General features: G+C 46.1%; 1 protein-coding gene and 1 non-coding gene across 8 annotated transcripts in view; both read left to right on the top strand.

Annotated features, from left to right (window-relative positions):
• The window catches only part of LOC135522363 (ubiquitin carboxyl-terminal hydrolase 34-like), a 55,078-nt gene that overhangs the window by 36,576 nt on the left and 3,740 nt on the right, over window positions 1-14,762 (top strand). For 5 of the 7 annotated variants that reach the window (XM_064948589.1, XM_064948571.1, XM_064948554.1 and 2 more), the window contains exons 46-72: window positions 155-305; window positions 508-586; window positions 687-740; window positions 838-933; window positions 1,041-1,105; window positions 1,405-1,480; window positions 1,624-1,671; window positions 1,853-1,918; window positions 2,026-2,106; window positions 2,191-2,276; window positions 2,862-3,030; window positions 3,319-3,393; window positions 3,459-3,610; window positions 3,980-4,133; window positions 4,396-4,452; window positions 4,613-4,717; window positions 5,905-6,052; window positions 7,437-7,567; window positions 10,207-10,380; window positions 10,647-10,820; window positions 11,085-11,240; window positions 11,634-11,791; window positions 12,494-12,572; window positions 13,085-13,211; window positions 13,824-13,931; window positions 14,114-14,218; window positions 14,583-14,707. In XM_064948589.1, the coding sequence (XP_064804661.1) occupies window positions 155-305; window positions 508-586; window positions 687-740; window positions 838-933; window positions 1,041-1,105; window positions 1,405-1,480; window positions 1,624-1,671; window positions 1,853-1,918; window positions 2,026-2,106; window positions 2,191-2,276; window positions 2,862-3,030; window positions 3,319-3,393; window positions 3,459-3,610; window positions 3,980-4,133; window positions 4,396-4,452; window positions 4,613-4,717; window positions 5,905-6,052; window positions 7,437-7,567; window positions 10,207-10,380; window positions 10,647-10,820; window positions 11,085-11,240; window positions 11,634-11,791; window positions 12,494-12,572; window positions 13,085-13,211; window positions 13,824-13,931; window positions 14,114-14,218; window positions 14,583-14,707 (2,999 nt within the window). The remainder of the gene's footprint in view (window positions 1-154; window positions 306-507; window positions 587-686; window positions 741-837; window positions 934-1,040; window positions 1,106-1,404; window positions 1,481-1,623; window positions 1,672-1,852; window positions 1,919-2,025; window positions 2,107-2,190; window positions 2,277-2,861; window positions 3,031-3,318; window positions 3,394-3,458; window positions 3,611-3,979; window positions 4,134-4,395; window positions 4,453-4,612; window positions 4,718-5,904; window positions 6,053-7,436; window positions 7,568-10,206; window positions 10,381-10,646; window positions 10,821-11,084; window positions 11,241-11,633; window positions 11,792-12,493; window positions 12,573-13,084; window positions 13,212-13,823; window positions 13,932-14,113; window positions 14,219-14,582; window positions 14,708-14,762) is intronic. The other 2 variants (XM_064948581.1, XM_064948546.1) reach the window with 1 other exon arrangement.
• On the top strand, window positions 14,322-14,454 carry LOC135524981 (small nucleolar RNA SNORA44). The gene has a single exon (XR_010453054.1). It is a non-coding gene; the product is annotated as a small nucleolar RNA SNORA44 (small nucleolar RNA).

Here is a 14,762-nt window from a genome sequence, read left to right as displayed (position 1 = left end):
TGTCTGCACCTCAAATGCTCCCCAGTGATTTATCGGCGATTTTAAGTTTTTATCCTCTTGGTATCTTCATCTATCGAGCCTATCAGAGGCTAGCTGGACCAATAATTGGAGGAATGGTTTGCTCATTGATGTGGTCCACTATGTCCTACTGCAGGTTTCCGGGAGGAGGGTGAGGCCAAGGTGGCAGAGAGCTACGAGTACGACCTCATCGGCGTCACTGTTCACACGGGCACGGCCGACGGCGGCCATTACTACAGTTTCATCCGAGACATCGTCAACCCGCACGCCTACAAGAATAACAAATGGTGAGGATTATCTCTGGCTCTAGTTTTGAAATCAGATCAGTGAGGAATTTTTTTAAGAGGTCTCATGTTATTGCCTTACGATACACTTTATTGTCCCTTTACATGGAGATTCATTCATGACACGCCTTTTGATATCTGGATGCTTTTGAATTTTAGGGAATACAACCGACTCTCATTAACGTAATTTGTTTGCTTTTCTCAGGTACCTATTCAACGATGCCGAGGTGAAGCCCTTTGACTCCGCCCAGTTAGCCTCCGAGTGCTTCGGTGGAGAGATGACGGTAAATCATTTTTTTTAAAGACAAAGCTCCAATGTTTTACTGTTAATTAATACCTTTAAATATGTAAATGTTTTGTCTCACCTACATATTTGTCTTTTAGACAAAAACGTATGACTCTGTCACCGACAAGTTCATGGACTTTTCCTTTGAGAAGGTCAGTTTCCTTGTAAATAATTTTCTAATGTTTAAATTTAGTTTAAAAAAACGATGGGTTTTAAAGTTGACAGTTTGTCCCGTGTCTCGCACTCCAGACCCACAGCGCCTACATGCTTTTCTACAAGAGAGTGGAGCTAGAGGAGGAAAATGGCAAGGACTTCAACTTTGACGTTTCTCCAGATCTACTTGAGGTACCCGGCTGGCCACAATCTCATAGCACTCTCCTTTCTCACATTCTTTATTCTCTCGTAACGTTGAAATACTTATTCTGTGTTTTTACTTTATTTTCTCTACTCAGTGGATTTGGCAAGACAACATGCAGTTTCTCCAGGACAAGAACATTTTCGAGCACACGTACTTTGGGTCAGTGACACATTTTTGTACTAGCCGTCAAGACCGTACCTTTTCTGAAGCTAGAATGCAGATGTGATATAATTGAGAGTTTATGTTAACAGTACTTTGCTTGTGTGCCCTTGACTTTACCTTGAAATGTATAACCAAATCAATTTTACTTATGAAATACTGTCTCAATTAAAGCTCATATGCAATCAAATGTGGTCTTGATCTATTAACAGTGCAAGTTATGTAGGATGTAGTGTTGCCTTGGTGGATCAACTGGTCTGAGATCAGTGTTGTGACTCTCTCTCCACTCTTACCTACAGGTTCATGTGGCAACTTTGCAGCAGCATCCCGAGCACTTTACCAGACCCCAAAGCCATCTCCCTCATGACTGCCAAGGTACGACCACACTCCACTAAAGCCTTATTCTCAACCGTAGAACTTCATTTTAAAATCCTTGACTTTTTTCACCTTTTTATGATTTTACGTTTCCACTTTTTGAATATACTTTCCACTCTCACACTTCTCCTCCTTGGTTACAGCTTAGCACATCATTTGTCCTGGAGACGTTCATTCACTCCAAGGAAAAGGTGAGTTGTCCTTACTTACTGTCGGTGGATGGCTCCGTCTAGTTGCCAGCCTCAATTGCAGTCTGGTTAATTTTTCAGCAATTTTTATTTATTTTATTTTATTGCCCTCTTTTTTACCGCGTGGAAGATGGTCTGTAACTTATAGCAAGGGTTTGTCTAAAATTTGTCTGTGTGTTTTCAGCCTACCATGCTGCAGTGGATCGAGCTACTGACCAAACAATTCAACAACAGCCAGGCGGCCTGCGAGGTGAATTGACTGTTTGTTGAAGGACAAATCCGGGAACACATTGTGCTGAAATGGTTTTCAATCATTAGCGGGGTAATTGCTAACTTCCTGTTCTCATGGCCTTTCAGTGGTTTTTGGACCGCATGGCTGATGACAACTGGTGGCCCATGCAGATCCTCATCAAGTGCCCCAATCAGATTGTTCGACAGGTGAGAGCCCCAATCAGATTGTTCGGCGGACTCACTCACTCACTCACTCACTCACTCACACTCTACCCTGTTGTCCCCCATCAGATGTTTCAGAGGCTGTGTATCCACGTCATCCAGAGGCTACGGCCAGTCCACGCCCACCTCTACCTACAACCTGGCATGGAGGACGGGTAGGACTGGTTGCATATGTACCAATCAATCATCCACCCACTCAATCACTCACAACCTGAGAAACATGTTAATTTGTATGCTTTATAATGTTAACAATTGATGGCTTACACATAATTATATAATTTTTTGTTGTTGAATTTTTCCCAGATTAAACTGGCTTCTGATATCCCATTGAGCTGATCATGTTTTGCTGAAACTAGAGGCGTTGCAGCATGACATCACCGTGTTGTCGGTGTCATTAGCTGGCCATGTGTCACCTTGTTGCCCTAGCACTATGGGCACCTGGAGAGTTTTGTGGCAAAACATTGAGGAAAATGGTCACAAACCAAAGAAGTAGTATTGATTTTATAATTTTTGGGAAAAACTCGGGGAGGACTCCATGGTTAATTCTACTATCACCTGAATCATGTTCATTAGGGTACTCAACAGAGAACGTTTCAAAATGCTTTGCAAAAGGAAATGAAAATGAGTCTCTCATTGAACAAGTCTAGGTAGTCCCTTTTGTTTCAGTCCATCTTCATTTGTTTGGTAATGAACATGACCTCACAAGTTGTCTGGTGTCACTTCCTGTGTGCTGCCTCCAGGTCTGACGACATGGACGGGCCGGTGGAGGACATTGGCAGCCGCTCGTGCGTGACGCGCTTCGTCAAGACGCTGCTGTCCATCATGGAACACGGCGTCAAGCCCCACAGCAAACACCTGACTGAGTACTTCGCCTTCCTCTACGAGTTCGCCAAGATGGGAGAGGAGGAGGTGGGTCGTTGATAACAATTGTCATTTTATAGGAAAATACTCTTGACACTTTCATCCCAAAGACTTAAGTGTGTAAATATGAGTCCCAAATGGCACCCTATAACCAAGAGAGTGTACTACTTTTGACCAGAGCCTGCTCTCTGAGTGCACATGTTTTCTGTGATTCCTGCTGGGCTTGAACCCCATGACCTTGGCATTACCTCACCAAAATACATGGCTGAACGGGTTTTTAGAGAACAAGGTTTTTGTTAACAGTCTGTTTTGATTTCTCTTTTCTCATACCTCCAGAGTCAGTTCCTTCTGTCCCTACAAGCCATTTCCATCATGGTGCACTTCTACATGGGCACCAAGGGGCCTGAGAATGTAAGTAAACACTAGTTGTGTGTGTGTGTTTCTGTGATTGGGTGTGTAATAACCTGCCCCCCCAGCCCCAGGTGGAGGTGCTGTCTGAGGAGGAGGGAGAAGAGGAGGATGAGGAGGAGGACATCTTATCCCTGGCGGAAGAGAAGTACCGTCCCGCCGCCTTGGAGAAGATGATAGCTCTCATCGCCCTGCTGGTGGAACAGTCCCGCTCTGAGAGGTAGGGAGCTGCATGGCATGGCACTACTTGGGACACAGGAAAAGCAGTCTCTGGCACAGGGATTTGACCTGCTACTAGCAAAGTGAGATTTGTCAATGTCACTGGGCAATTTGAGTATCACCCAGAACTAGACAAATTGTTGTGACTAGACAATTTGGTATTTACGTTTGCTGGGTCACAGGAAATGTTCATAGTTTTGGCACAGCACAACATAGTGTTGGTAATACTTCCCAAAAGTTAGCTAGAAATACTACCACACATAGCACCCAATTTATTCACTGTTGTCGGTATCAAATCCTCCCCCTTCTTCATATGCTTAATTTTTCCTCTTTCTAATCTCCTTTCCCCCCTCCCTCCCTCTCTCTCCAGACACCTGACTCTGTCCCAGAGTGACATGGCAGCCCTGACCGGGGGGAAAGGCTTCCCCTTCCTCTTCCAGCACATCCGAGACGGCATCAACATCAGGCAGACCTGCAACCTCATCTTCAGCCTGTGTCGCTACAACAACCGCCTGGCAGAGCACGTACGTTTAACGCTCGCGCACCAATTCGCGCGCACACACACACGCACCCACCCACAAGCGAACACGTCGCCTTTGTTAATGGGAGACCCTGGCCGTGACCTCACTCTCCGAGGGTGTCTCAGAGAGAATTGGGATTGGGATTTGCAAAAAGCACAATTGGTATTAATTCAGACTTTTACATGTTTGAAATAGGACAAATATAGGCACCCACCAAATTATTATTACATAGAGGGGCATAATTTCTCCTGTGTTTTTATTCCAGATTGTATCCATGCTCTTCACCTCTATCGCTAAACTGACGCCTGAGGTAAGCACTGATGTGAGAACCTATACTTTTAATACATAATGCTCTGTCTATTATCCAACTCAATTATTAGTTTGTACAAATCTCAATTTGTCCCTCATGTTCTCTACTTCTTTCTCTCCGTTCCTCTCCTTATCTCCACCCTGCTCTCCGTCTCCCGCTTCTCCTCGTCTAGGCGGCAAACCCTTTCTTCAAGCTGCTCACCATGCTGATGGAGCTGTCAGGTGGTCCTCCGGGCATGCCTTCCTTCGCCTCTTACATCCTACAGAGGATCTGGGAGGTACGGTCACACCACACACACACACACACACACACACAATCATCAAATCTCATGTTATTTGTCACATGCTTCGTAAACAGTGACCCATACGGGCCCTTCCCAACAGTGCAGATAGAAAAATATAAATAATGGAAATAAATAACTAGCTTGGTACTGGTACCACGTGTGTGTGTGTGTGTGTGACTGTGTTTATAACCAAGTCGATGTACAAGGTAATTGAGGTAGATATATGTACATATAGGTAGGGGGTAGAGTGACTAGGCAACAGGATAGATAATAAACAGTAGCAACAGCGTATGTGATGAGTCAAAAAGAGTTGGTGCAAAAAGGATCAATGCAGATAGTCCAGGTAGCTATGTAGCTGTCTAATGGCTTGGGGGTAGAAGCTGTTCAGGGTCCCGTTGGTTCCAGACCGCTCGCCATACAGTAGCTGAGAGAACTGTCTGACTTGGAGTCTTTGGCAATTTTTAGAGCTTTCCTCTGACACCGCCTGGTATCGAGGGCCTGGATGGCAGGGAGCTCTGCCTCAGTGATGTACTGGGCCGTACACACTGGCCTCTGTAGCGCCTTGCGGTCGGTATACCAAGCAGTTGCCGTACCAAGCGGTGACGCAGCCAGTCAAGATGCTCTCAATGGTGCAGCTGTAGACGTTTTTGAGTATCTGAGAGCCCATGCCAAATCGTTTCAGCCTCCTGAGGGGCAAGAGGCATTGTTGTGTTGGTGTGTGTGGACCGTGTTAATTCCTTAGTGAGGAACTTGAAGCTCTCGACCCGCCACGCAGTCACGCAGTCACTGCCACGCAGTCCTGGGTGAATAGGGAGTACAGGAAGGGACTAAGCACACACCCCTGAGGGGCCCCAGTGTTGATGGTCAGAGTGGCGGATGTGTTGTTGCTTACCCTCACCACCTGGGGGCGTCCCGACAGGAAGTCCAGGATCCAGTTGCAGAGGGAGGTGTTCAGTCCCAGAGTACTGAACTTAGTGATGAGCCTGGAGTGAACATAGTCGCATAGGTTCATCTGATTCATTGTTCTTTATCAAGTTACTTCAGTTAAACATAAATGTATCTATGTATTTGTCCTTAATTCACTTAGTCAAGTTATTTCAGTTGATCTTGACGTCGTTGCCTAAAATATTCAGAATCTTATCCTTTTTGGTGTGTGTGTGTGTGTGTGTGTTCTCTCCCAGGTGATAGAGTACAACCCTAGCCAGTGTCTGGACTGGTTGGCGGTGCAGACCCCCAGGAACAAGCTGGCTCACAGCTGGGTGCTGCAGAACATGGAGAACTGGGTGGAGCGCTTCCTACTGGCCCACAACTACCCCCGTGTCCGCACCTGTAAGAACACTTGTGATATCTCTGTCTGGAAGTTCTTACGAACTACACTACATGGCCAAAAGTATATGGACACCTGCTCGTCAAACATCTCATTCCAAAATCATGGCCATTAATATGGAGTTGGTCCCCCTTTGCTGCTATAACAGCCTCCACTCTTTTGGGAAGGCTTTCCACTAGATGTTGGAACATTGCTGTGGGATCTTGCTTCCTTTCAGCCACGAACATTAGTGAGGTTAGGCATTTATTTTGGGCAAATAGGCCTTCCACTTCATCCCAAAGTGTTCAATGGGGTTGAGGTCAGGGCTCTGTGCAGGCCAGTCAAGTTCTTCCACACCAATCTCGACAAACCATTTCTGTATGGACCTCGCTTTGTTTAAATTTTATTTTAACTTTATTTAACTAGGAACTGGCAAGGCAGTTAAGAACAAATTATTTTTTTCAATGACCACCTAGGAACAGTTGGTTAACTGCCTTGTTCAGGGGCAGAACAGGGGCATTGTCATGCTGAAACAGGAAAGGGCCTTCCCCAAACTGTTGCCACAAGGTCGGAAGTACAGAATTGTCTAGAATGTCATTGTATGCTATAGCGTTAAGATTTTCCTTCACTGGATCTAAGGGGCCTAGCCCAAACCATGAAAAACAGCCCCAGACCATTATTCCTCCTCCACCAAACTTTACAGTTGGCACTATGCATTGGGGCAGGTCGTGTTCTCCTGGCATCCGCCAAAGCAAGATTAGTCCGTCGGACTGCGTGATTCATCAGTCCAGAGAACAAGTTTCCGCTGTTCCAGAGTCCAATGGCGACGAGTTTTACACCTCTTCAGCCATTGCTTGGCGTTACGCGTCTATTTACTTTGCCACCATGGCCTTTATTTTGCCTTGACCTGCCTTATCTCACCTCATTTGTTCACATTATATATAGACTTGTTTTTCTACTGTATTATTGACTGTATTTTTGTTTTACTCCATGTGTAACTCTGTTGTATGTGTCGAACTGCTTTGCTTTATCTTGGCCAGGTCGCAATTGTAAATGAGAACTTGTTCTCAACTTGCCTACCTGGTTAAATAATGGTAAAATAAAAAAATATATATATTGTAGGTTATAAAACTTTCCCCATAAAACAATCCCCTAAAACAGGTTCCTTAAGTGCCCTTTTCAACTTGTTTTATATGTTACTCCCTCTCTCGCTTCCATCCCCACCTCTCACAGAGAACCAACAGAGAGCTAGGTACCACTGCTGTCTACTGCACTCATCCCCATCCTTCTCTTCTCACTCTAGCAAAAGAACGATTGTGTGTAGTTAGCCTAGAAACATTTTTTTAAAAGACAGACATTTAGGCTAAACGCTGCTCCAACTCTGAAATTGTCTTTCTGACCCTCCAGCGGCAGCCTACCTCCTGGTCTCCCTGATTCCCAGCAACTCGTTCCGCCAGATGTTCCGCTCCACGCGTTCCCTCCACATCCCCACGCGGGACCTGCCCCTGTCCCCCGACACCACCGTGGTGCTCCACCAGGTACGGTTACACGCTGCAGTCTTTCCTCCCTGTGGTTTTATTCGTGTTTTAGTTTCTACTCCAGCGACAGTCGGATACTGAGAAACGCTCAAACCAGATTTATTCACCCAGCTGGATGCTTCAGCTAAATAGCGTAACATGCAAGCATGGCCGGCCTGCTCGTTGCTCGCAGGATTAGGCGTCCGCCTATGGCGGCAGACTGATTGAGGGCGCCATTTTCTGATCTAAACTGACCAAGGCGCACCAACAAAAAACACATAAAACCTCACGGAATTCTGGCCAAAAACAATTACAATTTCTTTCAACCAGTGGCATATGGGCTTTTTAGGTGTGCTCTGATGCCGCCCTGTGATGAGCAGTGCCCACTTTGTGAAAGACGGGGGCGTGAAATATTTCACTTGTCCATTCCTCAGTGCACTTCTCCAAGGTGCTGTTGCTGAGATGCGGCGCGCCACCAACGTTCCGTCAAAAAGAAAATCAAACATAAATCACGTGTCAGATATCGTGGAAAGAGTATGTGACCTTTTCTGTAGCCAACAGGCTGGAGATCAGAACGTACGACAATGTATTAAGACGGACACTTTTTTTACATCGTGCAGGTTTCTCTGATCAAAATAAATGGTGCCCAATCGACGACGACAAATGCGCTGTCACGTTAACAAACAACATATCCTAAAAACAGGACAGGTCAAAGTAACATGGACAAAATAGAATCTACAATCACAACTGTTGTCCAGGAGTTTCCCCCCCCCCCCCCTTTTGTCATGATCAGTGGATTCAAGTTTATGTGTATTTTTAACAAGTTGACCATAGCGAAAAAAATCAAATATTTCTGCATTACGTGTTGATTCTACCCTGATGAAGACGGCTTGTCTGTCGACACGTTGGACATTTAATTATTGCATCTGAGCTCCTGGAGTGTGCGTCTCTCCTTGCACATTGCAAATAGGCTCAGGATAACGCCTGATGAAGTTGGGTAGCTGACATTCGGAGCTTAAATAGCCAAAATGATTAGTCACAGGACCAATAAAGCCAATGCAATGGCCTGTTTTACAAATGGTGGGCCTACCCGGGTGTATGGGCATTCATAAAATTCCATGGCTGGTCGACATGGTAGGCTGCACCCCAGTAAGCACCAGCCAAGGTCCTTTTTTGGTGTGTGTCTAGCCTAGGGCGGCAGAGAGGCAAGGACCCGGCCCTGCAAGTTACACAAGCATGTATTTATACCCCGACTAGGCGGATTTCCACTTCTTGTAAGTCTATGATAAACAATTAGTCTCTGTTGCTGGGCGGAAACTAGGTCTGTGCCTCTTTGTTAGTGTCCAGAACCTTTGTGGGCCGGTGTGTCTGTGAGGGAGAGAAAGCTGCAGTTCGTGTCATTGGCGCACCTCTGGCCCCCCCATCGCAGATGTTTCATACCTCTTCAACAATTGTCCTCTCCTTGTCCTCGTTCCTCAGAAACTAACTTAGCTCAACAGCAACCCAACTATTGTCCTCTCCTTGTCCTCGTTCCTCAGAAACTAACTTAGCTCAACAGCAACCCAACTATTGTCCTCTCCTTGCCCTTGTCCCTCAGAAACTAATTTAGCTCAACAGCAACCCAACTATTGTTCTCTCCTTGACCTTGTCCCTCAGAAACTAACTTAGCTCAACAGCAACCCAACTATTGTTCTCTCCTTGACCTTGTCCCTCAGAAACTAACTTAGCTCAACAGCAACCCAACTATTGTTCTCTCCTTGACCTTGTCCCTCAGAAACTAATTTAGCTCAACAGCAACCCAACTATTGTTCTCTCCTTGACCTCGTCCCTCAGAAACTAACTTAGCTCAACAGCAACCCAACTATTGTTCTCTCCTTGACCTTGTCCCTCAGAAACTAACTTAGCTCAACAGCAACCCAACTATTGTTCTCTCCTTGACCTTGTCCCTCAGAAACTAACTTAGCTCAACAGCAACCCAACTATTGTTCTCTCCTTGACCTTGTCCCTCAGAAACTAATTTAGCTCAACAGCAACCCAACTATTGTTCTCTCCTTGACCTCGTCCCTCAGAAACTAACTTAGCTCAACAGCAACCCAACTATTGTCCTCTCCTTGACCTTGTCCCTCAGAAACTAACTTAGCTCAACAGCAAACCTATTGTCGCTCTTTTACCTACTTCCTTAGCATCTTAATATACAGCACTAACAGTGTCTGACCTACAACCTACACCTTCTGTACTTCCCCTTTGCCGCTACAATAACAAGCTCCAACAACCAAATCCATAACAAGACTACTGCTAATGAGCGTATTATACAATTATAATGGGCTCAAGTCAAACGGTTTCCATCATTAGTGACGTTTCGACCAATCAGGTCTTGGCAATAATATATATTTGCTGGTATTTTTTGATCACCTGCTCAGATATCTTCTAGTTCAAAGACTTCAAGTACAGATATTTTATTGAAACTGGGAGAAGTGGATGTAATTTACAACCTGTGAAGGAGACTTACATAATACAATTTATTGACAAGATACAGTATGTACAATGATGAGATGGAAGTGTACGTGTTTCACAGGAACTGTTTTGAAGTTGTTTATTTTGTGTGAAAAAGAAAAATACAGAAGAATATCTGTAGTCTTTCCCTTTTGCTCCTGTACCAGGTGTACAACCTGCTTCTGGGCCTGCTGGGTCGGGCCAAGCTCTACGTGGACGCGGCGGTGCATGGGACCACCAAGCTGGTGCAGTACTTCAGCTTCATGACCTACTGCCTCATCTCCAAGACGGAGAAGCTCATGTTCTCCGGTTACTTCATGGACCTGTGGAACCTCTTCCAGGTGAGTGTAGGGGGGGGGGAAGTTAGTCTCTTTGTGCATTCACTGCACCACGCTAGAATAACTAAATACAGGAGTTTTGGTTAATCTCAAGGCATGAAAATGAAGTCTATTAGTTTAATTTAGATTTGTTTGGTTCCCTTTTCTCTTCCTCTGTGGTGTGTTCACCTGTACACACCTTATTGAATCATAACTAGTGATAGTAATGAAACAATTGAGTTGCAGTAAGCGAACTTCTCTGATCTTTATCCATGTCCCTCCCCTCTCAGCCCAAGCTGTCTGAACCAGCCATCGCCACTAACCACAACAAGCAGGCCCTCCTCTCCTTCTGGTACAACGTGTGTATGGAGTGTCCCGAGAACGTCCGTCTGGTCGTCCAGAACCCCGTGGTCACTAAGAACATCGCCTTCAACTACATTCTGGCCGACCACGACGACCAGGAGGTAGAAATAATACATTTTAGCTGCAAACCCCCCCCTAATTATTAAATAACATCCAACAGTTCAATAGTTATAACCTTCAGTGAAAGAAGCGCCTTCCACTGGCAAAGAGAGCAGAGAGAACTCAACTTTTTCTGAGCAATTTATCCAGGAACACATTGTAAATGTACAAAATGTTACAAGCAAAAACACAACCGCCAAAGAATGAAGGTGGGCCAGTTGCTAGAGGTGAGTCTGAAAGCCTGCATGAAATGATTTAACCAACAGGTGGTGCTGTTCAACCGGGGAATGCTGCCGGCGTACTACGGCATCCTGAGGATGTGCTGCGAGCAGTCGCCCGCCTTCACCCGCCAGCTGGCCTCGCACCAGAACATCCAGTGGGCCTTCAAGAACCTGACGCCGCACGCCAGCCAGTACCCAGGGGTGGGTGGTCCGGCTGACTGACTGACTCTGTCCCTTTGTGTGTAATGGGAAGATGACCTGATTGATTGGGTGCTGGTGTGTGTTGTCTGTTCGTGTGACTGTCCGTCTGTCTTTTTTTTCTCTCTTACTGCGTCAGGTCGACATATCTTATGCCTCTGTTATACTGCCTGTGTCCATGACCCCCTCAGGCGATTCATTAATCCCTCGTGCCTTGTCCACTATCATCCTCTCAGCACTTCATGAGGAGATCAGATGGATAGTAGTAGGGAGTAGGGGCTAGGCCTCTGAGATGTTTCTACGTAGTCTCTCTGACTCCGGTATGAGGTTGATTTGCGTTTGTCTCTGTTGCCTCTCTGACCACTGTCTGGTGTGTCTGTGTTTGTCACCCTGCAGGCGGTGGAGGAGCTGTTCAACCTGATGCAGCTGTTTGTGGCCCAGCGGTCGGACATGAGGGAGGAAGAGCTGGAGGATGTCAAGCAGTTTAAGAAGACCACCATCAGCTGCTACCTCCGCTGCCTGGACGGACGCTCTTGCTGGACCACACTCATCAGGTAAAACAGAGGGGATCGCGCCCGCGGAGGGGATCGCGCCCGCGGAGGGGATCGCGCCCGCGGAGGGTGGATGTAACAGTATAACTTTAGACCGTCCCCGGGCGGGAACAAGGGACCCTCTGCACACATCAACAACAGTCACTCACGAAGCATCGTTACCCATCGCTCCACAAAAGCCACAGAGGAATCGTGCACACACACACACGCGCACAGAGGGGATTGCGCGGGCGGGCGCACAGAGGGGATTGCGCGGGCGGGCGCACAGAGGGGATTGCGCGGGCGGGCGCACAGAGGGGATTGCGCGGGCGGGCGCACAGAGGGGATTGCGCGGGCGGGCGCACTCACACACAGAGAGGGGATTGCACACACACACTTGTCACCAGGATCATGTTCATCAGGCACCACGTTGAAGAAAATGGACTGAAACAGGGACTACTTGGAATGGTCCAATAGGACACAATCATTTGTTGCAAAACCTAGTTTTTTAAATTCCGTTGCATGCCCTAAAACACGGCCCAGATACGAAGCATCTGCAGAGTAAAAAAAAATAAAAAATGAACTCACGGCAACTTAACCAGAGAGATGTCTGATGCCTTTTAGAGAATCATATGGGCACTGTCTTTCTTACTTTTGAGATGAGAGCACTGTGAACTACGGTATATGTCCATGATATAGTGTAACTGTGTTTCGTGTCCATCGCAGTGCCTTCCGCGTGTTGTTGGAGAACGACGAGGACAGACTACTGGTGGTCTTCAACAGAGGACTCATCCTCATGACAGAGGTACGTCAAGACATTCTGCACTAATTATGGTTATTAGGCTTATAACTAACTGTTCATACATGGCTTCATTTCACTGGCTTCTATATTATCATTTTGAGTTCGTTGTGGGGGGTTGGGGTTAGTCTCGTGTTGCCACATTTCCAAGTCTCGGAAATCAAGGTTTGTTTAACGTGTTCAAAGTGTAAATAACATTAGCGTTTAATGTAGTATTATTCAGTATCCGATATAAAATATTCTATATATTTTTTTTACGTTTCTCAATGTAAAGAGTGTCAGCTCTTTATAAATCGTTACCGGGCATTTGACGTGCCCCCCCCCTCCATCCTGCTGTCTAACACCCTACACATGATGTTGGTAGTTTGATGAAGTTTCTTCATTGTGAACTGTATCCAGAAAAATAATATTTTACTATAAAGTGTAGGAACGTTAATTTCTTAGGCCGAGGGTTCTAGCGTAGGCAACGGTTTGTCATTTGATGTGCCCCTCTCGCGCTCTCCCTCCGCTTCCTGCAGTCATTCAACACCCTGCACATGATGTACCACGAGGCCACAGCGTGTCATGTGACTGGGGACCTGGTGGAGCTGCTGTCCATCTTCCTGTCGGTACTCAAGGCCACGCGACCCTATCTGCAGCGCAAAGGTCAGCAAAAACGACCCTCCCTCCCCCTTCTCCTCTTTATGTTGTAACCGTAATGGGTTACAGAGTTCATCTTTACAGTTAATTTGTTTCCGCTGTATCCTAAAAATATTTTATTTGAGTTATTTACATATGTAAGAGTAATTGTATTAGAATTCATGTGGCGATTTGAGAGAGCTATGTATGTATTTATGTTGTATTGGATTACGCTATTGACTGCAAGTACCAGAATGCCTTCCAACAGGAAGTTTAGAAACTATTTTTTTTTATGTGCCAGTTATGTGCAAGTCATTATCATGGCTTTTGCTGGCAACTTTCTTTTTATTGTTCTATAGAATCTAAAGTGGTAAAATGTATTATTACTAAAAAAGAAGCTTTCATCTCGCCACCGAAGTCTCTAGTCAATTACTTTGAAGATAGTTATTCTACGCCGACCACCTACCTTGTAGCAAAACCTCATTTCCGAGTCAATGGGAGACGGAACATTTGACATCAATGCCGTGTGAATAAGCCCTGTGTTCTTCTGTCGGAGCCTTTTGTTTAGCTCAGTGACTTGCCTTTCTTTATTTAGGGACCCTGTAAAGTCTCTGTATAACCTGCGTTGTTCTCCTATAGACGTGAAGCAGGCTCTTATCCAGTGGCAGGAGAGGATCGACTTTGCCCACAAGCTGCTCACCCTCCTCAACTCCTACAGCCCTCCGGAGCTCCGCAACGCCTGCCTGGGTAAGAACACGCAAACAGTTTGGATAATATTTGACCACATTTTCCCCTCTAAACTATTCCACATAGTATATACAATATACCTTTGGAACAATTCCAATCACTCGAGGGAGTACCTGTTGTTGTATGTAATATGAGATGTGATGTCACCAGTAGTTCCTGGTTATTCCCCCCCTCCCTCCCAGATGTTCTGAAGGAGCTGGTCCTGTTGAGTCCCCATGACTTCCTGCACACTCTGGTGCCCTTCCTGCAGCACAACCACTGCACCTACCACCACAGCAACATCCCCAGTGAGTGCCCCCCTCCAGCTGCTACACTTGGAGCTCGTCTTATGTACTGATGAAAGGACAAACGCAAGCGATCAGGGAAACAATGGCTACGAATAATACTCCACAGCATGCTATCCTAAGGACCCTGGCTCTGTCTGTAGCCTCGGGTTCTCCAAGTGCATGCCAGAGTACCGGGGGAGTCTTTGACTGTCCTGGCCTCTCTGTGCCTGAGGCAGTCACTCAACTGTCCTACACATATCTAGAAAGGGACAACAACAAGAAACAACGTATTTTTGTCCACAATCTCCCATTGGCATAAATGTTGCTGTAGATTTGCGTAAGACCAGGTAGGATTTGTCTGAATGTGACCCTCTTTTGTACACAGTGTCCTTTGGGCCTTACCTGCCCTGCAGAGAGAACATCAAGCTGATGGGAGGCAAGAACAACATCCGACCTCCCAGACCTGAACTCAACATGTGCCTCCTGCCTTCCATGGTGGAGACCAGCAAGGTGTGTGTCTCTGAATACTACCACTGCTTCATGTCTCTTGGCCTGTTTGTCATTT

Source organism: Oncorhynchus masou, chromosome 4, assembly GCF_036934945.1.
Source record: "Oncorhynchus masou masou isolate Uvic2021 chromosome 4, UVic_Omas_1.1, whole genome shotgun sequence".
Taxonomy (NCBI): Eukaryota; Metazoa; Chordata; class Actinopteri; order Salmoniformes; family Salmonidae; genus Oncorhynchus; species Oncorhynchus masou.
The sequence above is the reverse complement of the archived record's forward strand: the minus strand, read 5'-3'. Positions and strand labels throughout refer to the sequence as shown.